At 32.2% G+C, this 24194-nt stretch overlaps 5 protein-coding genes across 7 annotated transcripts; 3 read left to right on the forward strand and 2 right to left on the reverse strand.

The window, feature by feature from the left end:
* The first annotated feature begins 4869 nt into the window (after positions 1 to 4869).
* LOC115724994 (VIN3-like protein 2) lies at positions 4870 to 9140 on the forward strand. Of its 2 annotated transcripts, none has more exons than XM_030654385.2 (5): positions 4870 to 5143; positions 5316 to 5413; positions 6208 to 6892; positions 7268 to 7587; positions 7689 to 9140. In XM_030654385.2, exons 2-5 carry the CDS (start codon positions 5389 to 5391, stop codon positions 8876 to 8878), a joined length of 2220 nt encoding a protein of 739 aa, XP_030510245.2. In that variant the 5' UTR covers positions 4870 to 5143; positions 5316 to 5388; the 3' UTR covers positions 8879 to 9140. The 2 variants fall into 2 exon arrangements, with proteins under 2 accessions (XP_030510245.2, XP_030510246.2); XM_030654386.2 differs by having other exon boundaries at positions 4911 to 5143; positions 5316 to 5348.
* A 171-nt stretch (positions 9141 to 9311) lies between these two features.
* LOC115724661 (pentatricopeptide repeat-containing protein At5g66520) lies at positions 9312 to 13122 on the forward strand. The gene has a single exon (XM_061116873.1). The coding sequence runs from the start codon at positions 11479 to 11481 to the stop codon at positions 13093 to 13095; it is 1617 nt and encodes a 538-aa protein (XP_060972856.1). The 5' UTR covers positions 9312 to 11478; the 3' UTR covers positions 13096 to 13122.
* A 1621-nt stretch (positions 13123 to 14743) lies between these two features.
* LOC115725363 (ribulose bisphosphate carboxylase small subunit, chloroplastic 3) lies at positions 14744 to 16079 on the forward strand. The gene is made up of 3 exons (XM_030654853.2): positions 14744 to 15348; positions 15442 to 15573; positions 15661 to 16079. Exons 1-3 carry the CDS (start codon positions 15202 to 15204, stop codon positions 15883 to 15885), a joined length of 504 nt encoding a protein of 167 aa, XP_030510713.1. The 5' UTR covers positions 14744 to 15201; the 3' UTR covers positions 15886 to 16079.
* Positions 16080 to 16628: 549 nt separating this feature from the next.
* LOC115725361 (DNA repair protein XRCC3 homolog) lies at positions 16629 to 17774 on the reverse strand. Its single transcript, XM_030654850.2, has one exon. The coding sequence runs from the start codon at positions 17694 to 17696 to the stop codon at positions 16818 to 16820; it is 879 nt and encodes a 292-aa protein (XP_030510710.2). The 5' UTR covers positions 17697 to 17774; the 3' UTR covers positions 16629 to 16817.
* Positions 17775 to 20355: 2581 nt separating this feature from the next.
* LOC115725705 (uncharacterized) lies at positions 20356 to 23033 on the reverse strand. 2 transcript variants are annotated; one of them, XM_061116875.1, is made up of 2 exons: positions 22325 to 23033; positions 20356 to 20576 (listed from the first exon to the last, which is right to left on the reverse strand). In XM_061116875.1, the coding sequence occupies exon 1, from the start codon at positions 22970 to 22972 to the stop codon at positions 22334 to 22336; it is 639 nt and encodes a 212-aa protein (XP_060972858.1). In that variant the 5' UTR covers positions 22973 to 23033; the 3' UTR covers positions 20356 to 20576; positions 22325 to 22333. The 2 variants fall into 2 exon arrangements, with proteins under 2 accessions (XP_060972858.1, XP_030511156.2); XM_030655296.2 differs by having other exon boundaries at positions 20356 to 20560; positions 22325 to 23031.
* Positions 23034 to 24194: the final 1161 nt, after the last annotated feature.

Raw genomic sequence — 24194 nt, forward strand, 5'->3', positions numbered from 1 at the left:
CGTTTGGAACGCCGTATTAGGTCGTATTGTATTGTATTATATTGAATTGGATTATATATCATATTTTTATATAATACTATGTTAAACTTTAATTTATACTAAAATAGTATATATTTAGGCGACCATCAAATTTAATACCACATATAGTTTTACATAAAAATATTGCATAAAATGCAATTCAATATAATACAATACAATACGACCTAATACGGGGTTCCAAACGAGCCCTAAGTTGTTAATTTCCACAATTTTTTTATTATTAGGGAAAGAGTAGTAATTAAAATATATTTTCTAAATTTTCATAATATATTTCACATTTAAAAATTTCCTTAATTAGGACCCAATAATTGTTAAGGTCTGCCTTGAAGATACCAGTGATACTAATATTTACATCAACCACGAATTATAATATTGTTATACATTGATATAATTAAGTATCTGATTCTATATATATATTATTAACAATTATTCCAAAAATACTATATCTTTGTAGAGTCGTAGTGGTAACGATGGTCTTACATTTTTATTCTTCGGTTCACATTGAAATTATTGGAACATTTTATGAATTATTAAAAAAATAAAAAGGTAAAATGTTTTAACAAAGGATGTAATTATTTTTTGATGAAACATTAATAGATAGCCATACAAGATTTAATGTGATTAAAACCACTAAAACACAATCTACAAACAATCATGATTGAAAAAGTATTAAGCCTAAAGTCACCATTTTGATTAATACCCTTCATCATAATTTGACATTAAAAAAAAAAAAGAAACAAATTATTTCATAGGGAAAGAATAAGTTAGATAGGTTGGTTAAAAGAGAAAAGTGAATTTATTAATTTTTCTTGCTAATATGATAAGAAAAGTAAACCAAAGTATTAATATTTAGGATAATTAGGGTTTTTGCCTCTGAATCTTGACATGTACCAAATCATGCTCCCTTAAGGTCATTGAAAATGCCTCCTGAACTATTGAGATTGTTGAATTTAAGGACTTTTTTCTAATTTTAGTAAAAAAGTCTAACATGGATGAAAGTTCATGGAGCATAATTTAGTGTATGTCAAAGTTCGAAGGGCATGATTTGGTAGATATTAAAGTCCGGGGAACATGGTTTAGTACATAAACAATCATTGAAATAGTAAAATTGAATAAAATTAGACAAAGGTCCTTAAATCTAACAATCTTAATAGTTCAGGGGACATTTTTTCAATAGCCTTAATAGTTCAGAGGGCATGATTTGATACATATCAAAGTTCAGAAGACAAAAATCCTAATTAGCCTAATATTTATTATTTATTATTAATACTAGTCAATGAAATAGCTCAAACTCACATGCTAATATTATTATTTTTATTTTTTTATGCAAATATTATAATTATTTATTTTATTTATATATTAATTATTGAGTGGCATGGGGAGCAGTATGATTGGCTAAATAAGAAATGAACAAACTTTAAGAAATCATGCAAACCATACAAAACCCTTCCTTTTTGCCTTATCTGACACTTATATACAATTGGCTCCATTTTCTTGAATTGACAAACTTGCCCCCTTCATTTTTTTTTTAGTTTGCCTCCTAAATTAATGAGATATGTATTATTTTTTTAACAAACTATTTAAGTATTACAAATTAGTTTTTTTTTTATTAAATAAATAAAATAATAGCATGACTACTTAATCAATTTTTATATCAGCGTTGTATGACTTAACATTAAAAAAAATAAAATTATATATTTTAAAAAATCATTCAACTAAAAATTAATTAATAATTAAAAAAATTACGTAAAACTAAACTAAAAAATTAAATAATTTTTTTTAATATTAATTACACACGTAATACTAATGTGATAACTTGCTAAGTACTCATGTCATCATTTAATTTACCATATGTGACAAAATTTGACAAAAATGACCAATTTATAATAGGGAAATTTCACTTTTTGCCCCCTAATAAAACCTCCAATATTAAAATTTAGACCATCCACTAATTTGTACAAATTAATTCCATTGATTATATGAACTTCCCATTTTACCTTTTTTCTTAAAAAATAAAAAAAAAATTGTTAAAAACTAAAAAAACTTCCCTCTCTCTTCCTCTCTCTCTTCCCTCTCGTACACCTCTCTCTCTCTAGAAAAAACTGAAAAAGCTTCCCTCTCTTGCTTCCCTGTCGAATGTTTATTTCTCGGTGGGCGATAATGGAAAACCGGAGCACACCCCAATCACTCAAAAATTTTACACCATTATAATGGATAAGTTGTGTTTTAAGCATTTTGTTAGACTTTATGTAGTTTGCGTTTGTTATACGTGTTGTATTTGTTGAAATTGGTATTTTTTGTTTGAAATGGTAGAGATATTGCAGATCTAGTTTTCTGTCGAAATCTGGGTTTTCCAGATATTATCGACAGTTTATCGATAGAATATCGATGCTATGTCGATATCCTTCTAAGAAAGGTCAGGGATGACCATTATCGACATGTTGTCGACAGTTTATCGATATCATGTTGATTAAAAAGCAAATTACTGTTTGTATATATAATCTAGAATTAGAATAAAACTGCCAATTACTGTTTCACAAAGCTTCTTAAAATATATAACCTTATTTTGTATATATTTTTATTATTAAAATATAAATTGGCATCAGCATATTAGCAATTTAGCATTATGTTCAGTTCAAATTAAACCCAAAATAATAGTAAATAAACAAAACAAATTCTTACGTTCTTTTTTTTTTGTATGAAAGAGATGCTTTATTAATGAAGAAAGTCATTCATTACAATTTCCACCAACTCGAATGGTAAATTACTAGCATCAAGAGTGCGATCTGACATGTAATAAGAGCTACGTGCAAGAAAATGCGCGGCCTTATTAGCAGAACGCTTAACAAAAGACAAATTAACATAAGATAACTCAGAGAGAAGATGTTGACAGTCATGGACCAACATCCCGAATGTAGAGGAAAGAAACATGTTATTGTTGATAGCTTGGACTGCCATTAGACAATCAGTTTCAACCTCGACAGAGTTCCAGCTCTTGGTTTTTATCCAACTAAGGGCCTCCTTAATTCCAATTAGCTCAACAATTTCAGGGGCAACACTACGAGATTTGCTTAAAGCAGCAGCTCCAAGAACAGCTCCAAATGTGTCACGAGCTAAAACACCAAAACCAAAAGAGTTGTAAGCTTCAAAATTTAAGAAGAAGGACTTTCTGTTAAATATATATATATATATATATATTTAAGAATATTAATTATATAATTATAAATTCAGTATGCTTAATTGTTCATACACTAAGTTGAAATTATATTAAAAGTAACTTATTCCCTGATCAATAAAAAGTAACTTATTATATACACTAAGTTAATAATAAAAAATATTTTTTTATAAAAATAATAAAAAAAAATATAATTGAAATTGCATAAACATAATAAATACATGAACTAGAACCCATGTATTTAACAAAAATACACTTAAAAAAAATAATATATGTATAAGGGTTTATTTTTTTAAAAAAATTTCATTAAAATAGTCTAGGAGTTAATTTTTTCAGAGCTCGCAATGCACATAAAGATACTAGACACTATGAGTATCTTTTAGTATTTCATGATATATAAAATGTATTATCACTATAAGTATAATTTAACATGGAATTTCACTTGAATAAAGATTATTGAGAATCTTTAAATATAATTATACGACATCACTTGTAGTGGTGCTAAACACTTTAGTATTTCCAATACTCTTATATCCCTTATAGATATACAAACATTTACTGCATTAATTTGCTCATAAATATATAGCTCTTATTATTGAAAGTTGGTATCTTTTGTTTATTGAGGAATTTAAAATGGCACACAAGTACCCAACCTATTTATTATTTTTTTTTAAGCCAATGAAAATCATTATGCCATAATTTTATTTTATCTGTTTTTGTTTTTTATTATATATACATATAAGAAAAACATGTTGATTTAATTTTTTTTAATGAGTTGAGAAGGAATCCACTACTCAAATACTCGCATTAAAAAAGCAACAAACTTTAAAAAAGAATATATATTAAAATATATCTTAACCAACAATCACAAATATTTTATTTCTTTGTATGGAAAGTTCAACTATGTTTCTTGATTATATTTCATTGATTAATGAGAATCACAAAAATGTAGTAGTAAATTTGAGTCATCGTATTTTAATTGGTTAGTTGTGCTAATTAATTAATTTATATATATGTATATAGTTTCCTTTATAAAAAAAAAGTAATTTATATATATCTTTGGGTGTTTCTAAAATTAAGTTTAAATAATTTATTTTACATATATATAAAATAAAATAGGCAATATACTTATTTTTATGGCTGCAAACCATTTTAATTTTTTCAAAAATTTGTAAGTATCCAAAATATTTACTGAAAATTTGCAAGTATCGAAAATATTTACTTTGTAATTAGAATTATAATAATTTGAATATCGAAAATATATATAAAAAATAACTTATAATATTAATATTTAAATTTAATTTTTAATTGTAAATAAATAAATAATTTTTATATTTATTATTAGTTTAAATAGTTTCTAATTTTCTTATATATATAAAAGTATGATTACTTTCATAATTGGTCATAATTATTTTGTTGGGGTCCACATAAAATATATATCTTTTTCATAAGGCTGAAAACATGAATAAAATATAAATATATTTTGAGTAACTCAATGAATAATAATATAACACTTACTCATTTTTTTTACTAGGGTTAGGTATATTTTCTATTAATGAATAAATAATTTTAATTATTAGTATTATTTTAATTATTATTATTATTAAAATAAATAATAAATATAAAGAACGTTGGGGTGAAAAAGATGACATGCAGTAAGCCACTGTTGGAGTAGTATATATATTTATATATATATATATATATATCTGTGTATACTTTTCAATTTCTCTCTCTAAAATACTTCTCTGTCTAATCTTTTTCCAAGGGGAAGAAGGAAGAAGAGTACTTGCTCCCTCCCCCTCGAATCTCCTTCCTCATCCGCTTTGGTTAAATCCCACTAAGGAGAGAGAGATAGAGAAAGAGAGAGAACCCAGAAGAAACAAGGCATGGATTCGTTTCTAGTGGAAGAATTTCAACTCTCTTTTCTTGGTATTTGTTATTTCATTATTTCATCATCACACTTCTTCTCTTTCTCTCTCTCTTTTTTTTTTTATTTTTTTGGGTTTTTATTTTTTATTTTTTAAAATATTACCTTTATATATATATATATTTATATTGTTTGCTATTTTTGTTTGTGCTCTGAGGATTTTCTTATTTACAGGTTCACAAAACTTGGGTTGTTGATGCTAATGTGGTGAGCTGATTGGTTCCCTTCTATTTTTTTTCCTATAATTATGGCCACCGATTCTTCTTCTGAGGGTAATTTTTTTTTTCCCTTTGATTCAGTCTAAAATGTTGGGTTTTGATTTTCTTATGTGATGGGGTTGATAAAGGTTGAATCTTTAGGTGATTTTCTAATCTGGGTTATGGTCAAATCGTTATATAACATTGTCTAATCTGTTGTTAAAGGATTTGGCTTTGATTTCAACATCTGGGTATTATTGGGTTACTGATTAAATTGATTGTATTTATGCGAATTGGTGTGTTTTTGTTTATAGATCGATGTTTGAATCTAATTAATTTTTCCCTTTAGCATTGTCTTTTTTATATTTTTATCTTTCTTCTAAACATTTATTATTAATTAGAGGTAAATATTTTGTTGTTTTAATCAAATGCTGTAATGCATTGATGTCCTTTAGGAGAGTATTCTGCCTGGGTTTAATATCCTTTCAGAAAATGCAGAACAGAACCATAGGCATTTTGTAAGTCAAACTCTAATGAAGTTGTTTTGACTTTTCAATACAATAATCTGTGATGCCTTTGATGTTATCTTTACCCAATCATATGGAGTATACTTTGTTTGATTTATATTTGTAGTTGGGCTGTCTTTGTTCGTACAAGTCAACCACTTGTGTGTCTCTCTCTTTTTTATGGGTAGAAGTTGAAGTTTGGTTACTTAAATTATTCTTTTGTTATTTGATTTAAAGAAAGAAAAAAAAAAGGTTTGTCTTTGGGTTTCTGTAATGTGAATGCATTGAAAAAAAAAAAATGGTTATTGGGGTTCTTCATTATTCCTTAAATGTTTGTTCTTTTCTTTAAATTTTGATGTTCAGGAATTTCACTTGATCCATCAAAAGGCGGTAAGATGAGTATGGAGAAAAAGAGAGAACTTGTTTATGAAATATCGAATTGGTCAGAAGGCGCGTCTGAGCTGCTACAATCATGGAGTCGTCAGGAAATTTTACAGATCCTTTGTGTTGAGATGGGAAAAGAAAGAAAGTATACTGGTTTAACAAAGTTAAAGATTATCGAGCATCTTCTGAAAATTGTATCTGAAAAGAAATCGGGAGGGAGTGAGGGTGTCACAACAGACCTTGATTCACAGGCTTCTCCTATGTCTGGTCAACGAGCTGCTAAAAGACAGAGGAAAACTGAGCAACCTTCTCGGCTAGCTACTGCGGCTGCTAGTGTATCGACCCACAATGGCATCATTGATTTGACTAGCAATGTAATATATTGCAAAAACTCTGCTTGTAGAGCTACTTTAAATCGAGAAGGTGCCTTTTGCAAGAGGTGTTCGTGTTGCATATGTAATAAGTATGACGATAACAAAGATCCTAGCTTGTGGTTAATGTGCAGCTCAGAGCCTCCATTCCAAAGTGATTCATGCGGCATGTCATGCCATCTTGAGTGTGCTTTGACACACGAAAAATCTGGCATTGGTATTAAGGCGAAAGTTGGGAAACATGATGGTAGCTTTTGTTGCGTTTCTTGCGGGAAAGAGAATGATTTACTCGGGTAAATATTTATGCTCTTTGTCCTTGTTTGTATCATGTTGATTTTCTTCTTTGCAAAAGTTTTCCACAACTTTTAGATCCTTTTGAGTTAATGATCATTATTTAGGAACAAAGTTGGTTTTTCAAGTTAGATTACTGGTTTGTCTAATGCTGTCACAAATTCAAATGCAGACCACATTATGCTAATTAACTGTATTCATGCAATCCTAATAATAATGTAGCCGAACATATGCAGTGTCTGTAACTATGCCATAATGAACTCTTTTACGTAATGTCTATTTCGTTCAATGTAGTAGTCATTTTTATACAAAGGCTTCATTATGCCATTGTTAATTTACATCTAATCCTCATGAATTGGTTGGTTAAATTAATTCAGGTGTTGGAGAAAACAAATGGTGGTGGCAAGGGAAACCAGACGAGTGGACATTTTGTGGTATCGTATCTCCTTAAGCGAAAAACTTCTCAAAGGAACTGAAAAATATCAAAAGCTTTATGAGCTTGTTGATGAAGCTTCAAAGAAACTTCAAGCTGAAGTTGGTCCACTCGATGGTTTGCCCGTCAAAATGGGTAGGGGTATTGTCAACAGGCTTTCTTCTGGACCCGAGGTTCAGAAACTTTGTTCTTCTGCTGTGGAGTTGCTGGATTCAATGAATTCTAATGTAACCTCAGATCCATTGCCCAATCCCATTAAACAAGGTAATGAATGCTCCGTCGTGATTAAATTACATGTACCTTTGAGATCTTTAGTGAAATGTAATCAATTTATAATGTGCATGTTTTTTTTTACTTCATTTCAGATAAGAAACCGATTGGGCCAAACATGATCAAATTTGAAGACACTCGGGCAACCTCGCTCACCATTTTTTTACAATCTCAAAATATTTTATCAGATGATAACGTACTCTACTCCTTGTGGCATTGTAAGGTTGATGATATCAACTATCCTAAAGAACCGACATGCAAACTGTTAGCGCCAAATGCAAGATTTGTTGTTAGAGATCTTACTCCTGCCACAGAGTATTGTTTCAAAGTTGTTTCACATGATGGTACCAAGGAGTTGGGCACCAGCATAGTTCGATTCTCAACAAGCAATGCAGATGAACTTCCAAATTGCCATGTCCCGGAAAGAAGTCAAAGCCCAGCAACTAACTGTAGCAGCCTCTCTAATCCTTCATCAGTAGAAGATGAAACTAATAACGTTGCACTATCTAGCGAGCAGGCTGATACCCGTCAAGAGAATTATCTTAGTTATTGCAAGGATAATGAAAAGGTTGCTTCTGGTAGTTTGTCTAATGGTACTATTACGTTCAACAGCACAGGTGAAGGAGAAAACAAGGGAAATCAAGTATCTTTGTTAGATGGGAACTGTTCAATTCGGTTGGTTGGCTCCATATCCAATTCTGATGTTGTAGAACCTGATAACAAACCCTCATCTGATGGTCATATTGTTGAGGACATTAGCACTGATAATGGGTCGAACTCTCCAGTTCGAACTGGAATGGAGTGCGTGCCATTTGCTGGTAGCTCAGATGCTGGCTTGCCCATTACACCTTGTAAGATAGAAATACTAAAGGAGGGGCTAGGAAGAAATGTGAGATCCAAATCAAGCAGCAAGGATTTAGAAAATGCAGCAGGGAAAGGAGAACCCCAAGATGGTAGCACATCAAAGAAGAGAAATGCAGAAAGGCCTGACGAGGAATGTGCAGGAAACGGCCTTTCAGATAGGGATTTTGAGTATTATGTGAAGGTGATTAGATGGTTAGAATGTGAGGGTCATATAGAGAAGAACTTCAGGCAGAAATTCCTAACTTGGTATAGCTTGAGAGCAAGCTCACAGGAGCTAAGGATTGTTAAGGTGTTTATCGACACATTCATAGAAGAACCAGCATCACTTGCTGAGCAACTTGTTGACACCTTTACAGAATGCATTTCGAGCAAGAGATCCTCTGTTGTTCCCTCTGGATTCTGCATGAAGCTTTGGCATTAATCATCATCATCTTTATCCTTTAGTTGGATCGAGTTTTGAGTGCAAACGCACTCCTCGTTTGTTCAGCAGTAATTCTTTAGTTCATCTTTACCTAACATGCTTCATTTGAACTATCTCATCATTTATATATATTTGTCATCATCACCATTTTCCCCATTCTTATTATCTAAGAATGTTTAGATATCATTTATTATGATAATTTGTTTCATTCAGTTTGTCTCAACTCATATCCATTATGGCAAATTGACTTTGCTTACTACTACTAGTTCTTCATGAATGTCTAAATCTTTGTGCACATGGCAGCACGAGAAAAATCAACCGATACAGGCGGCGATGAAGTTAAGGTTAGCTGCAGAAACTTTTTCGATTCTGAGATTAGATAGAAATTAGGAATTGGGTTGTCTGAGCTCATTTTGACAAGTTAAAGAACTGATGGTATTTTAACAAAAGGGTATTCCTCAAAATTGTCTAACTCATGGAAAATTTGTCTTTCGGGTATTTTAAGATTTGTTTTGTTTTCTTTGAAACTATTGGTTTGGTTTGTGGTTTCAGCATGTGAAATCGGTGAAGTCAAATCAAGCCACAGTAGTTTTTTCCTTTTCTTTTCTTCATATATTCTTACATGTATGTATGATCAAAGAAAATTTCATTGTAAATAGTATGAATCTAACTTCACCAATTTTTCAGGTCTTCCCTATTTCTATTGTATTTTTCTTTGAATTTGAATTTGAAAAAACTCATTAGGTTTCACATTGACTTTTCGTGCTGAGTGATTTCATCTTGAAGAAAAATTTGATTTTGATCAAGTGATTCATGTTTAAAAGAAAAATACGGTTTAAAATTTGGGTTGCGAACGAGAATTTCCCGAAATCGTAGGGTTGTTTTGACAAATTTGTTTTCTTTTACCCCCTTAAGCTTGAAAATGTCTCTAGCATTATACATACTTGATATTATGACCTTAGTGTTTCTTCTTCTGAATTACAAGACAATTTACCAATTTTTTACTTAGAAAAAAGAAACACTATCTTTGGTTTACACTGCAAATAGAAGGGCAAGGCAACCATGTTCTTACTGCCCTGGCTCCTTGGAAGCTTGCTGCATTGTACTCTCCATTGGCTTCTAGGTTAAAGTTTAAACAAAGAAAAAGATATTGAAGAAAATTATGCACTATTAAAAAAAAAAAATACAAGAAGAATATAGAAACAGGATTTGATTTCTTACTAAAAAGATATTTGTTTTTTCAATTGAGATGAGATAATTCTTTAAATACAAAAATAATTACTAACATCAAAGTATATCGTCTACTACGTGTCTTGCTGGCTTTGTTCATATTTTAAAAAATTCATAATAATATAGATCGTGTTGTGCTAGCTCATAAAAAGATATGGGTCGCGTTTTATCGTGCCATTATTTTAAAGGGTAAGCCCATACAGTTTGTAAACTCACATTTTCGTGTCATGCTTGGACTCGTGTCGTCCTTTACTTGGGTCCGCTCGTATAAATTTATATGCAATTACTACTTGATATCCAAACATATATTGTATTCACTATTGTATTTAATTTGTATCCATTTATCAACTATTATTTACTACATCACCATAGAAAATTTAAAGCAAAAATACTAATTATTCATATTGAGTAATTTGTGGCGGAAATATTTAAATTTAACTCTTGGTTATAGATAAATACTTGAGTTTAACTTTTAACGGTAATAATTATATTTCTGAAACTTCTGTAAGTACCTAACTGTTAAGTGTAAGTCAATAGTAACGTGACATTCTTTTTTTTTTTTTTTGAAAGAAGTATATCTTTATTAATCAAATGTCCTTTGAAATTAAAGACAATAAATTAGCAGGAATGGAATTCCTACTAATAGTACAACCAGCTTTAGAATAAGAGTCTCTTTCAAGGAAATTGGCAACCTTATTCGCATATCGTTTAACAAAAATAACAGACACATTTTTAAGAACGGACAACAAAAGTCTAGACTCATTAATAATGGTACCATATGGAGAGATTATATGAATTTTGCTTCGCAGAGAATAGACAATATTAATCAGTTTATTTCAACTAGAACATAGCTCCAACAACACTAGGTTTGCAAGCTTAGAAGGCTTCAATGAGGAAGCCATCATTATCTCTTGCTACAAAACCATCGCCAAAATGATTCTGATCAACAAAAGTTGCTCCGTCTACATTAACCTTGATCTGAGAGTAAATTGGTTTAGACCATTGCTCAAGTCTATTGCCATCTATTGGAGAAGACAGGGAATGAATAAGTGACAAAGATTGAACAAATTTCCATTGATCAAGAGTGAGTTTAGCAGGAGTCATAACTTTGTTTACAAAAGGTTGAATGTTGTTCCAAATGAGATCATTTCGACTTTGCCATAAAGCCCTGTGCCTTCAATGGTGTCTCTAAGGGATCCAAATGCTTTCCTCCACCAGCTTTGTGGGAAGCTACAACTAGTGAACATAAATCATTAAATTTTTATTTTTTATTAAAAAATAATTTGAATATACGTGGCAAATTACTTCATATTTACATAACAACGTTTCCTAGTGTGAAAAATAAATGAATTGTGGTAGTTAAGTTTAGTATGAACAAAACTTTGTTAACTTCAATTTCAATCACACACAGCCCATCATGTCTTCTTCTTCGTCTTCTCCAAACATGTTCAACAATGGAACACCTCAACCAAATCCATGCTCATACCATTACTCAAGGCCTCTCTCGTTTCACCTACATCGCCAGCAAGCTCTTAGCTTTCTCTGCATCATTATCATCATCAAACTCCGGCCACTTAGGTTACGCCCAGAAACTTTTCGATCAAATCACCACACCCAATGTCTTCGATTTCAATTCCATGCTAATGGGCTTCTCCAAAATCTCAAATTTCGAAAAGGGTCTCTCCCTTTATACCAAAATGAGAAGAATCGGCGTTGACCCTAATTCTCGTACCTTCACAGTTTTGGTCAAGGCTTGTTTTGTTGTGAGTTTGCTTGGTCAACTTCATGGTCAGATTGTGAGGTTTGGGCATTGTTCTGATGCTTATGTTACTAGCTCTGTGATCAGTACTTATTCCAAGTTTGGATCGATGGAGTTAGCTCGTCGTGTTTTTGATCAAAGTGTTGATAAGAATGTGGTTTGTTGGACTAGCTTATTGAGTGGGTACTGTAATAATGGTTTGATTAGTGAAGCACGTCAAGTGTTCGATGAAATGCCTATGAGAAATGATGTTTCTTATAGTGCAATGGTTTCTGGGTACGTAAGGAATAATTGTTTCTATGAAGCAATTGAGTTGTTTCGTGAGTTGAAGACTTGTTCGAATGTGAATCTAAAAGGGTCTCTTTTGGTTAGTGTTCTTAATGCTTGTGGTTCAGTTGGAGCATTTCAAGAAGGGAAATGGGTTCACTTGTTTATAGACAAAATTGGTATTGAATATGAGCTTGAGCTATCTACTGCTTTGATTGATTTCTATGCAAAATGTGGGTTTATTAGAGATGCTCAAGAAGTATTTGACAAAATGGGTTATAAAGATGTAACAGCATGGACAGCCATGATTGTGGGGCTAGCTGTTAATGGCGAAAACTATTTGGGGCTTGAGCTTTTCAGGGAAATGGAAGAGAAGGGACCGAAACCAAATGCAGTGACATTCATTGGTGTTCTCACTGCTTGTAACCATGAAACTTTGGTGGACAAAGCATGGCTGTTTTTAGGACGAATGTTTAAAGTTTACCGAATATCGCCCGAGATCGAACACTATGGCTGTATGGTTGATCTCTTGGCACGTTCAGGAAGAGTAAAAGAGGCAGAAATGTTGATAAAGCATATGCCAATGAAACCAGATGGAGCCATTTGGGGGTCAATGCTAAAAGGGTGTTTAGTGCATGGCTATGTAGAGTTAGGAGAGATGGTGGGAAAGGTTTTGATTGAATTAGAGCCTAAACATAGTGGAAGGTATGTAGTTCTAGCTAATATGTATGCCACAATTGGTAGTTGGGAAGAAGTGATTAGGGTGAGGAAAATGATGAAGGAGAGAGATGTTGTCACCATCTCTGGTTGGAGTTTCATTGAGATTAGTGGTGTAGTACATAAATTTGTAGCTGATGATAAGTCTCATTCTCAGTCGAGGAATATCTACTGTGCTTTGGATCAACTGAAAAGGGAGCTTAAAAGTTCATCCATAGCTCAATTTTCAACCATGTATTTTTAGTTTATAATAGTAAAGATTATTCAGTCCCGTATAGAGAGAAAACAAATGACAAATCATATGATTCAGCAGCAAAAAATGGACTTTTTACAACTCAAAATAAAACAGAAATATCTTACTATAATATAATACATAGGGATAATGTACGTTGATCGGTTTATGTTAAGTACAGTTCGTCTAATTAAAAAAAAAACAGAAACCAATCCAATAAAATTAGTCGAGTTAGTCAGGTTAATCCGTCCAAATCGATCATTAATATATTTTTTTTACATTCAATTGCTATATTTTAATTAGATGTAATAACGAGACAAATAGATATATATTTATAAATAGGGGTGTTCATCCGATCCAATCCGCACTTTTTTGGTCAAACAACATCCAATCCGCACTAAGTGCGGATTTCATATTTTGGATCCAATCCGATCCGCATAATAGTTTAAATCCGATCCAATCCAATCCGCAATAGTGCGGATTGGATCGGTTATTTTGGATCGGTTATTTTTTTAATAATAAATTATTTAATATTTCATAGAAAAAAAATTAAAATAAGACTATTGTTTCTTAATCTCCAATAATAATCTATTTCCATCTCCATTTATATATAAATCAAACCCATATACATATATGTCAATATATAATTTACACTAAAATATATATGTATTTATTACTAAAATAAATAAGTTAGTATATATATATATATTTAAATTTGTGTGTATGTGTCTATGTGAATAGAATAATTTTTCTAGTGTTTTTTATTATAAAACAAATAAAATACACTAACTCAATATATTACTAAAAAAGATTAATAAATTAGAAGTATGTGTTTTTTTTTAATATTACTAGAAAATTAATATATATTATATATTATAATTTTTTAAAAATATATATAATTAAGTGCGGATTGGATTGGATCGGTTACTTTTTGAGGTCAAACAACATCCAATCCGCACAAGTGCGGATTTTAGATTTTTCAATCCAATCCAATCCGCGCAAGTGCGGATATCCGCATTTTGCAGATTGGATTGAATTGGATCGTGCGGATTGGATTGGATCGGATACTTAGTGAACACCCCTTACACTTACAGTTCAATTCAACACATAAAAGAAACATATTAATTTTAACTTTATATGTTTTAAAAATTCATATAAAGTATATGATATATATATAAATATGTATATACATAAAAACCCTTTTGATTGTGTTGGTTGGATTAGTAAGAGTTGAATAGTGGGGTTGATATTATTTTCAATCCACCCAATATAAAGATCAGACAGATTATATTTTCATCGAATTTTTCGATTTGTATTTTTTGTCAGCTTATCTCAATTTAATTTAAGCAAGTTATTCAGATTAGGCGGTTTAAAAAAATGAAAATAATAGCATGAAAGTTTTCAGTCATAACATTAAAAAAAATGTCATTTTGTTATGATGAGTGGCTATGAACTGCAGCCAGTTTTTGATGGTATTCATATGCAATTTTAATGGCTTTCTTCAGCTTAATGATTTAATTAGTAGATAAGAGATTCTTGAATCTAGTACTCATGATGTATTTGATATCCATAGTGACCATTGAAGATTGAAACAGTTTCAACTTGGCTTCTCTCTCATATTATTCAAGCATTATTTTTGGAACATGACGAAAGTTGTTCAGGAACCCATGTTGTCCACATCCTGAATTTCCAAGCTTAAGAGAACAAAAAATCCAAATAGGCATTCATCACTAACTTCACAGACATATGTCACATATCTCTACATTTAATCAAAACTGTTGTATGCTGATGTCTTCAATTCACAAGTGGCAAAAATGTAAGGTGGGACCCCAAAACATTTCCACTAGAGCCAAACTCTAAATAGGGAAAACTCTACACCACCTCGTAGTACCCACCGAAATACCATACCACTCATCTTTAAGAAAAGAAAAAAACCACACTTGATCTCACAACAAATATAAAGCTGACTTCTTTTGTTGTTTTTAGAAACCATTTCCACCATTTTCCTAGTAAACTACTTGATACTAAAATAATCAAAATAAGAATAAAGGAAAGGAAAGGAAATACTACAACACTGCAATTATTTTCTTTCTCCTGTTAACCAAGTTTGAGGTTAGGATGTCTGCTACCTCATTTACTGCTCCAGCTGCTGTTTCTGGCTATGTTGGCCTGAGATCCAACTTCACTGAGCTTCTTCCAGCTAAGGATTCAGTTGGGTGGACCAGGAAAACTGTCTCCAATGGTTCAAAAACTCACTGCATGAAGGTAATAATCAAGAAAAGTCCTAATAAGCCATAATTAAATCAACTTAGGATACTTTGTTTAATCTTTTGATTTTGCTTTTTTTGAATATTACAGACATGGAATCCAATTAACAATAAGAAGTTTGAGGCACTATCCTATCTCCCACCTCTTTCAGATGATTCAATTGCCAAAGAGATAAATTACATGATCAGAAAGGGATGGATCCCTTGCCTTGAATTTGATGAGGTCAGAAGCTAATATACTTAGTCTTCTAGCTTAGGTTATGTTATTAAGAAAGAATCATACCTTGTAACACTTATGTTTTGCTTGAAGGTTGGGCATGTATACAGGGAGAACAGTAAGATGCCAGGCTACTATGATGGAAGATATTGGACAATGTGGAAGCTACCCATGTTTGGCTGCAATGATTCTTCTCAGGTCCTCAGTGAAATCCATGACTGCAAAAAAGCATTCCCAACTGCTTATATACGTTGTTTAGCTTTTGATAATATTCACCAGGGTCAGTGCATGTCCTTTGTTATTCAAAAACCTACCTAGGAAGACCACCAGTTTCTGTTTAGGTTTTTCTCTTCTGGGATGAGTTGTGTTTGTTGTACTTCAGCTTAGTTTTTTTAGTAAGAAGATAATAATAAGCTTATAATAAAATACTCCTACTTTCAATTAAGTACTTGTTAGTGCTTAGTAATATGGTGTAATGCTATAAATAAAGTACAAAAAATCAGGGGATTGAATTGAAATGGTTCATAGCATATTTTATTAGATAATGTTGTCATTCAACAACACATACTCAATAACTTAAGAATCAAATTTTCAAAGAGAGCAACAAAAGAAAAGAAATTCAGATTATGAACAATGCAGAGCAGAGAAAAAAAAACACAAAGAAATTATCCTGGTTCAGATCTCAATATGAGTCCTAATCCAGCTCTCCTCCCAAGGAGTTTCTACTTTCTCCACTATTCAATGTGAATTACAAACACCAACTCGTTGTGAACCACTTTGAGTTCCAAAACAGAAGAATAAAGCTCTCAAACACTCCAAAGAAATGAGCTACTTGAACACCATGAAACCATGATCATCAGCTTGTCTTCTTGGATTCTCTCACTTGTAATCTTGTAACTTCTCTCTATCTTACATTTCTGTCTTTATGTTACCCTTAAACACAAAGGGACTCGACTATATATGACATGTCCAGCTAATTAATTTACAACGGCTCACTGCTAACTTGACAATAAAAAGGTTGTTAAGTGTTTTAGTTTTCAGTTGATTAAACTCCACTGATAATAACATACTAGAATTTCAAAATAAATTATTAATATGAAAAAATATTGCAGCAAAATGACCACTTGTTGAGTACTATCAAAACACTCAAAACAAATTCACAAACATCAAAGTTGAAACAAAACTCAACAATACTAAGCTAACCACAGATAGATTCATTCATGTACACTTACATATCATTATAAATTTTGTTATCTGTTGACTCCAAAAACCCCTTCTCTTCTGATCACAAATTCAGTTGAAGATTCAGGCAAATGAGGCGCAAAGAGAACATAAAGTCGCCGCCTTGTTCGCCTACAGAGCCCATCACCAGCATTTTCCGAGCTGATTTCTGCTCCTATAACCTCCTCATTCCTAGACAAAAACAGCCTGGAATTCACACAATTCGCCCAAGCTATCCCCAATGCTGGACAAACCCGTCTTCCAGACGAATACAAAGAGCCTAAATTCCCAATCCTAAGTCCATTCAAACTACCACTTTCTCCCATAAAATCAACCACTTGATTCGTTACCACAACCGCTACATTAAACCTCTTTGCCAAAAGCTTCAATTGTCCAGAAATCTTGAAAAAAAGAGATGATCTTTGCTTAAGATCAGAAGGGGTGTTATCAAATTCAGAACGAAACAACGCAGCAATCGAATCTACGACAATAAGTCTAATCGGCAAGCGTGATTGGGAATCAACAAGAAACGATTCTATCTTAGGCATTTCGTCGAGCAGTTGTTCCGCAGAATGAGCAGCGTGAACAAATATATTATCTGAGTTCCCGCCAATCGGAGAATCGAGGCAAAGTTGTTGGAGACGACGAAAGGGGAAAGGGAACTCGGTGTGTATGTAGAGAGAGGAACCGGAAAGGCGACCGTGATGGTTGAGCGGTAACTGAGCTGAGAGAGCGAGTTGGAGACAGAATTGGGTCTTGCCGCAGCCACTCTCGGCGACTAGCTCGGTGATGGAGTTGCAGGGGATTCCACCGCGGAGGAAGGTGTCGAAGATGGGACAGCCGAGAGGGATCTTGTGGGTGGTGATGGAGAGGCTGAGGAGACTCTCCGGGGTTGGTGTTACCGCCATTGTTGAGTTGAAACAAAAAGGTGGGAAACCAAATAGAAATTTTAAATTGTATCTAATTCTCAATTACTACAATTTAGGAGACGGTTTATGCTACATTTTATTTAATTCTTAGATCGAGTGTTACAAAATTTAAGTGCATCCTACTTCTCATTTATATATATTTTTTAATTTTATGAATTGGATTAATTCAGTAGTTGCTCAAGTAGTTTTTATATGGGTTTCGATGTGGATTTGAATTGCTATTTGAATTTCTGTAAAATACAAAAAAAAAAAAAAAAACTACTTTGAAATGTAAAAATAAAAAAACCCTATTTAATTTTGCTATTGGTCAGTTTTGTCTACTTAACAAGCTCAAATCGACCACTAATATTTTTTTTTATATTCAATTTTTTATATTTTAATCAAGTGTAATAATGAGATAAATATACATATGAAAAAAATCCTATTATTTTTAACCCGACCAATATAAAAATTGGACATGTTATATTTTCGTCAAATTTTTTTGTTTATATTTTTTATCGGATTAATTCGGTTTGGTTTGGGCGAATTATTCAAATTGGATGTTTTACAAAAATTTTTGTACAACCTTAGTACAATTTATGTATATGCGGGCAAATCTTATTCTTCTAACTTTTTTATGGCAATACCCTTTAATTTTATTTCTGTTTATAAATTTAGAGTGTATGTTAAATTTAACTGTTAAATGATAACTATTTAAAATAATTTTCGTACATTACATAATTCGTTTTAGGGATTGGCGACTTATCCATTCAGCGCTGGACGTTCCCAAAATAGGTGCTACCGGGTCGAATAAATTTAATAATAGATGCATGTTAGCATTCAAGCTTTCTTTCTCCTTATAATATTATGTGTCACGTGTACATATAATAATTGTTGGTATTTCATCGTGAAATTTAAAACTGTAAATTTAAATAGAAATTAAGTACATATAATTTAAAATAAATTTAGGTGCAAATTAAGCTACAATATTATATAACACATGGAATATTCTCCTCATTAAACACATGATCATGCAAGAATATGTGTAACTCAATACAAATAGTATTTGGATAGTACTATGAATAAATGGATCACCACCAAACTTTTGAATTTTATGACAATTTGGAAGTCATCACATATTTGAATATAATAAGTTACACAAAAAATTACTAACCACTCCTAAAAATATGAAATATAAAATTTTGTTGTATTGGATACGTTAATGTAAAATAAAAATTAATTTAGGTGACATTTGATAATACTTTTGTTATTAAATTTTTTAATCACAAAAATAAAATAAAATATTTAATTTTAAAAAACAAAAAAAATATTCTACAACCAATTTTGTTTTTTAATTTTAAAAACAAAAATAAAAATATATTCTGTAAATATCACTTTTATTTGTTAATTTTATTTAAATCGGATCTAGAGAGGTCGAGATCGAGGGTGGGTCCAAGTCTGGGCAAGTATGGGTTCGATTTCTAAGGTCTAAGTGGGTCGAAGTCTAAAATATTGATTAAAAAAAAACTGTTTAAAAAATTTTTGAAAGTGATTTTTTTTTTTATTTTTAAAATTTAAATTCTTAATTAAAAAAATTGAAAAGTAAAAACAGTTTTATAGAATATAATTTTAAAAAATATTTTTACTTTTTTAATTTTAAAAACAATAAACTAATTAAAAAGTACTACCAAACAAACCCTTAGTATTATTTATTATCATTATTGTATTGGGTAAAAAATTTCCAACCCAATTGGAGAATGGAACACTATCACTGATGTAGTAGCAATTCACAAGTTGCTAGTATTAGTTTAGTTTGCTCTGAGTTGTTCTTTTCATTATTCAATAGTGTTAATTTAATCGTCATTTGTACTTAATAATAATAATCTAATAATATATTGCGTCAAAAATAGTTAGTTTCACAAGTATAAGAAGAATTTAATAGAATATAATGTACATGTAATCAACTGTTTGAGCTTAACTTACTCCATTTCGATACTTAAATTTCTCAAAATATAATATTTGTACAGTATTATATATAATATAGGTTATCATTATAAAAATAATTAAAGTTTAAAAAAAAAAAAAAAAGACACACCTCTCAGAATGTGCTGCCTAAAAAATTTACAATGTCTTTGTTACATCAAGTTGTGGCCGAAAGTTGAAACCAAAAAGTTGCATAGTAAAGCCTATCGATTTGATGAGAGGTCTAAAGAGAGCAAAAGTCGTTGATTTTGCATCCATTCACATCTGAACCTTTACACATTTTTTTTTTCTTTAAAATATTTCTTAGTCTAGAAATTATAAATAAATTATCAGTATGCTTCACTAACACGCTTTAAAACTTAATATCTAATCATAGTAAGTAACATCCATCTGGTTTGTAACCATAGAATTCAAACGCACTCTTTACTCAAAAATTGAAAAAGCTTTTTTATTTTTTTACCAGTTTTTGGAAATTGTAGACAGAAACCATTTGAGCAATCAATAGCCTTCTCAACAAACATTTTAGAACATTTTATATATTGTGTGATTTTTAATAATATGGTGGGTGGGTACTTCTGGGTATGGTCAAATCCTAGTGCTATATGCTATATAAATATACATATATATATCATCACACTGAACTGAACCCATCCAACTTGAATACTACTCCACACAGTTTCAACTAGATAGATGCTACTTCTATTTTACTATAAATACTACTCAAATGAATCAAGTTCAGTGTTCAACACTGCAGCAACTATTTATATAAAGTGCATTGTATTTTTAATAAAATACAAGAAAAACACTCAGTCTTACATGGCTGCCTCTAATTGTTGACTTCCAAGCTTCGGGTTGATATTCGAAACATGCCTACATTCCATCTGTAAAGGAAAGAAACTAAAAATTAGCAGAAACAGAGACACTTACTGTGTTACACTACGAAAATAGTAAAGGGCTTATTAGTAAATTGGATATGGAATAGAAAATAGAACTTTGGTTTAATTGGGAGATTGACACTGTCGCGAAGAGTGCGTTAGGAGATTTGTCCTGTCTCGAAAAGGACTATTACACTATCATTTACGAAGTTCTCTTCGAGATCGGACAAATCTCCAAGTGCACTCTTCGAGACAATGTCAATCTCCCAAATGAACTAAAGTTCTCTTTTTTCAATCCATATCCCCTAATGACTATCCAATTACACATTTATAGGCTCACGCCATTTACAAATTACTAATAATAAGCCTTTACACTGTGTTCATAGTGTAACACTTACAATACATTCATCCAAGATTTTTTTCTTTCATTTGGCAGCATAAGCATGCGAATCAATAGACTGCAATCATAATTAGTGTTGTACAGACATACATAAGAAAAAAAGAGTGTTGTAATTCCATTATTAATCAATCATTATTGTTTTAAATTTGAGCTCCCTATACCAACTACCATGTAGATGTAGGTAAGTAGACGTGCCTCAAACATCAGCCGAAACATAATGTATTTAACCATTTACGCTAACTCTCATGTGTTATTTCATTATCACACTCACTGTTATTCCTTCCAATAGCAAAATTAGAAGTTCTTAATAGTTGAAAAGCACACATGTTTTGTTCTGGTGTATAACAAACATTATTCTTAACCCCAACAAACAAATGGAATGAAAAAAATAAATAAACTACACAAGGCAGGAAGACAGAACAACTCATCAGTTAATACAGGTTTGTTTAATTGGAAATTGTCACACCTAAACTCCAATTGACATGAAACTTTCAAGCAATCCACAGGTATTATTGTTTCTCAATTTCACCAAATTCTAATTCTACTCTCTTAATCTGAACAACATCAACATCGACCGAGCTTTTGCAATAAAATAAAATAGACTGCGTCACTACAAACAGAAGGAAAAGTTTTGAATTTGCCTCTCTACCTGGTTTAAACTCAAATGTAGACAAAAACAGCGATAATCTAATTTTAATGAGCTAACCTCTTGCCACCAAATTGAATAGCAGCACATATACTACTAAGGCACACTATCATAGAAAAAAAGAACACCATAATCTAATTTTAATGAGCTAGAAAACCTTCAAATCAACATATCCAAAACATAATTAGTTGCACTAACAACAATCACCAATAGGTTATGCCTGAAACAAAATTCTACCAATAAGATTAAAAATTTCAAGCCATCTAAGTTTAGAAACAACTAATTTGCTCAATTTAACCTGTTAAATCTGTAACTGACTAGTTTGATTGAACAGGAAGAAGTAGCTAGAATACATAACAACTCTTAGTCTATCTTTCCATGCCAACCCCACAGCAGAAAACTAGTCATCCTCAAATGTAAGTTCTAACCCAATAGAACAAGCACCCATTAATCTCAAAACCTGAGCTCAAAGCACTGTTCTAGCTTGAAAAAATAAAAGCAACTCCACAGTAAAACCTTGCTATTTTGTGTACATCCAAAGTTCAAGGTATTTTTCTCTTCAATCTTAGAGAGTCTAATGGAATAACTACATGCATTGGTTTCAAATTCTGATACAAACTTTTACAAATATCATAACAATTTTATAAAATAAGCAATCTAGCCTTTGAAATGAGCTCAAATTTAGGGCAAAACACAAAAACTGGATAGTAAGAGAAACCCTTACCATTCTAGTCTAGCGGTTGCGCTCGGCTGGCAATGGGCGATTGAAACCTCCACGGCGGTTCATATACTGCCGAGGCTGGCGCTTAGTCACTGGTCTGATACCACTAACATCGGCTCCAGGAACATGCTTCCCTTTGGTGGAATCAAACCCTACAGGAATCCCAAGCTTCTTCATCATCTCAATCTCATCCTCATTAGGACCTTCATCCTCCTCAACCTCTCCTCCACCACCTCCGCCGCCATTGACAGCACTCTGCTTTAACTGTTCCTTCACTATCCCCTCAACAAATTCAGACACAGCCGCCTTCTGCCTATCCCTCTCTTTCTCTTCCTCAGCAGTCGATTCACGACGATGTCGCTTTCTGGAATCAGGAGACGGTGTCCGGTTGTGGTGACGGTGGCGACGACGGTGGGAGCGGTCGTCGACCGGGGAACGTGAGCGAGAACGATCGGGAGAGCGTGCGTGGCGGGATCTGCTACGCTCGGGTGTACGAGACCTTTTGCTGCGGCCAACTCGGTCCCGATCGCGTTCACGGTCATCCCTATCTCGCCGCCGTTCCCGTTCTCGGTCACGGTCACGGTCACGGTCGCGGTCTTTGTCACGGGTTCGGTCACGGTCACGGTCACGGTCTCGGTCACGGTCACCCATTTTTAGGGTATGTGGGAAGAAGAGTGGGAATGGGACTCCATGGCTTAATGAGAAGAAGGGGTTTTTAAACCAAAATTTTCAAAATATATATATTAATGTAAACGACGTCGTACTTTTCCCTCCAAAAAACAAACGACGTCGTATTATTGCTAGTTCTTTAAAAATTATTATAATTGTCTTGGGCGTTTCACATTTTATGTTGTTTTCTATATCGTGGTAGGTTTTTTTCTTTTTAATGTTTTGGAGTACTTTAGTCTTATCCCTTGTCAATTGATAGTTTGTAAAGTCCTATTCGGTGCCTTCATCATTGATTTTTTATTGAGCATCAATTCCTTCCTCTTGACCATTGTTATCGGACTGCTGGTTTTGGTTTGGTTTCACCTGAAACTTTCCCAGTGTGTCTCCATTTTATTTCACCTGATTTGAACATGTTTTAACTTTTAAGTTTGTACCTACATGGTTAGTATCTTCCATTTCTGCACTAGACTTTTTATTATATAAACAAGAAAAAATATTTTCTTGAAATATATCATCTATACTATTTATATTTTAAATCTCCCTTTTTCCTTTACCCAAAGTCATTAGCCTTTTACTCTTTCAAGGTACCTTAAGAAAACACACTTTAAAGCCCTAAATTCAAGTTTTCCTATACTCTGATGTGCATAAGCAGCACATCCAAAAACTTTTAAATGAGAAAGGTCTGGAGGTTTACTTAACTATTTTTCATCGAGAGTTTTACCTTTAGTTGCTCTTGATGGACTTCTATTAATTAGGTAAATTGCTGTCAAGGCAGCTTCTCCTCAAAATTCTTGAGATAATCCTGACTGAAGTAGCATACATCTCACTTTGTTAAGTATGGTGTGGTTCATTCTTTCAACCATCCCGTTTTGCTTTGATGAGGTGTTGAAAAAGAGAGGGATTAAATATGATGGATTGGGCTTATATATCCATCCATAGCCCATGTTTATTTGGTGTGAAGAAAAGAATTAAGAAAAGGATGGATGTGTGGATACCAAATTCATGAGGGCCCATCAAAATTAGTCTTCTCTTTGGATGGATGGTAAAAAATGAACATACCTTTCCTTCCTCTTAATTTACCAAACAACTTCTAAGTATACATCAAATCCATCTACTATTTTCTATATTCCACACTTTATATACAATACATTCTTACCATTTTCCATTCACCATACCAAATTAGACTTTCTAGATGTGTCTTACA

Source organism: Cannabis sativa, chromosome 6 (genome assembly GCF_029168945.1).
Source record: "Cannabis sativa cultivar Pink pepper isolate KNU-18-1 chromosome 6, ASM2916894v1, whole genome shotgun sequence".
NCBI classification, from domain to species: Eukaryota; Viridiplantae; Streptophyta; class Magnoliopsida; order Rosales; family Cannabaceae; genus Cannabis; species Cannabis sativa.

What these genes read in the sequence shown, in the direction of transcription:
- LOC115725705 (XM_061116875.1), bottom strand. Translation starts at nt 22,972, where the DNA reads ATGGGTGACCGTGACCGAGACCGTGACCGTGACCGTGACCGAACCCGT.
- LOC115724994 (XM_030654385.2), top strand. Translation starts at nt 5,389, where the DNA reads ATGGCCACCGATTCTTCTTCTGAGG. An exon ending in AAAGAGAATGATTTACTCGG is followed by an intron (nt 6,893 to 7,267) that starts GTAAATATTTAT and finishes AAATTAATTCAG; the next exon opens with GTGTTGGAGAAAACAAATGG. An exon ending in GCCCAATCCCATTAAACAAG is followed by an intron (nt 7,588 to 7,688) that starts GTAATGAATGCT and finishes ACTTCATTTCAG; the next exon opens with ATAAGAAACCGATTGGGCCA.
- LOC115724661 (XM_061116873.1), top strand. Translation starts at nt 11,479, where the DNA reads ATGAACAAAACTTTGTTAACTTCAATTTCAATCACACACAGCCCATCA.
- LOC115725363 (XM_030654853.2), top strand. Translation starts at nt 15,202, where the DNA reads ATGTCTGCTACCTCATTTACTGCTCCAGCTGCTGTTTCTGGCTATGTT. An exon ending in CAAAAACTCACTGCATGAAG is followed by an intron (nt 15,349 to 15,441) that starts GTAATAATCAAG and finishes TGAATATTACAG; the next exon opens with ACATGGAATCCAATTAACAA. An exon ending in CTTGCCTTGAATTTGATGAG is followed by an intron (nt 15,574 to 15,660) that starts GTCAGAAGCTAA and finishes TTTTGCTTGAAG; the next exon opens with GTTGGGCATGTATACAGGGA.
- LOC115725361 (XM_030654850.2), bottom strand. Translation starts at nt 17,696, where the DNA reads ATGGCGGTAACACCAACCCCGGAGAGTCTCCTCAGCCTCTCCATCACC.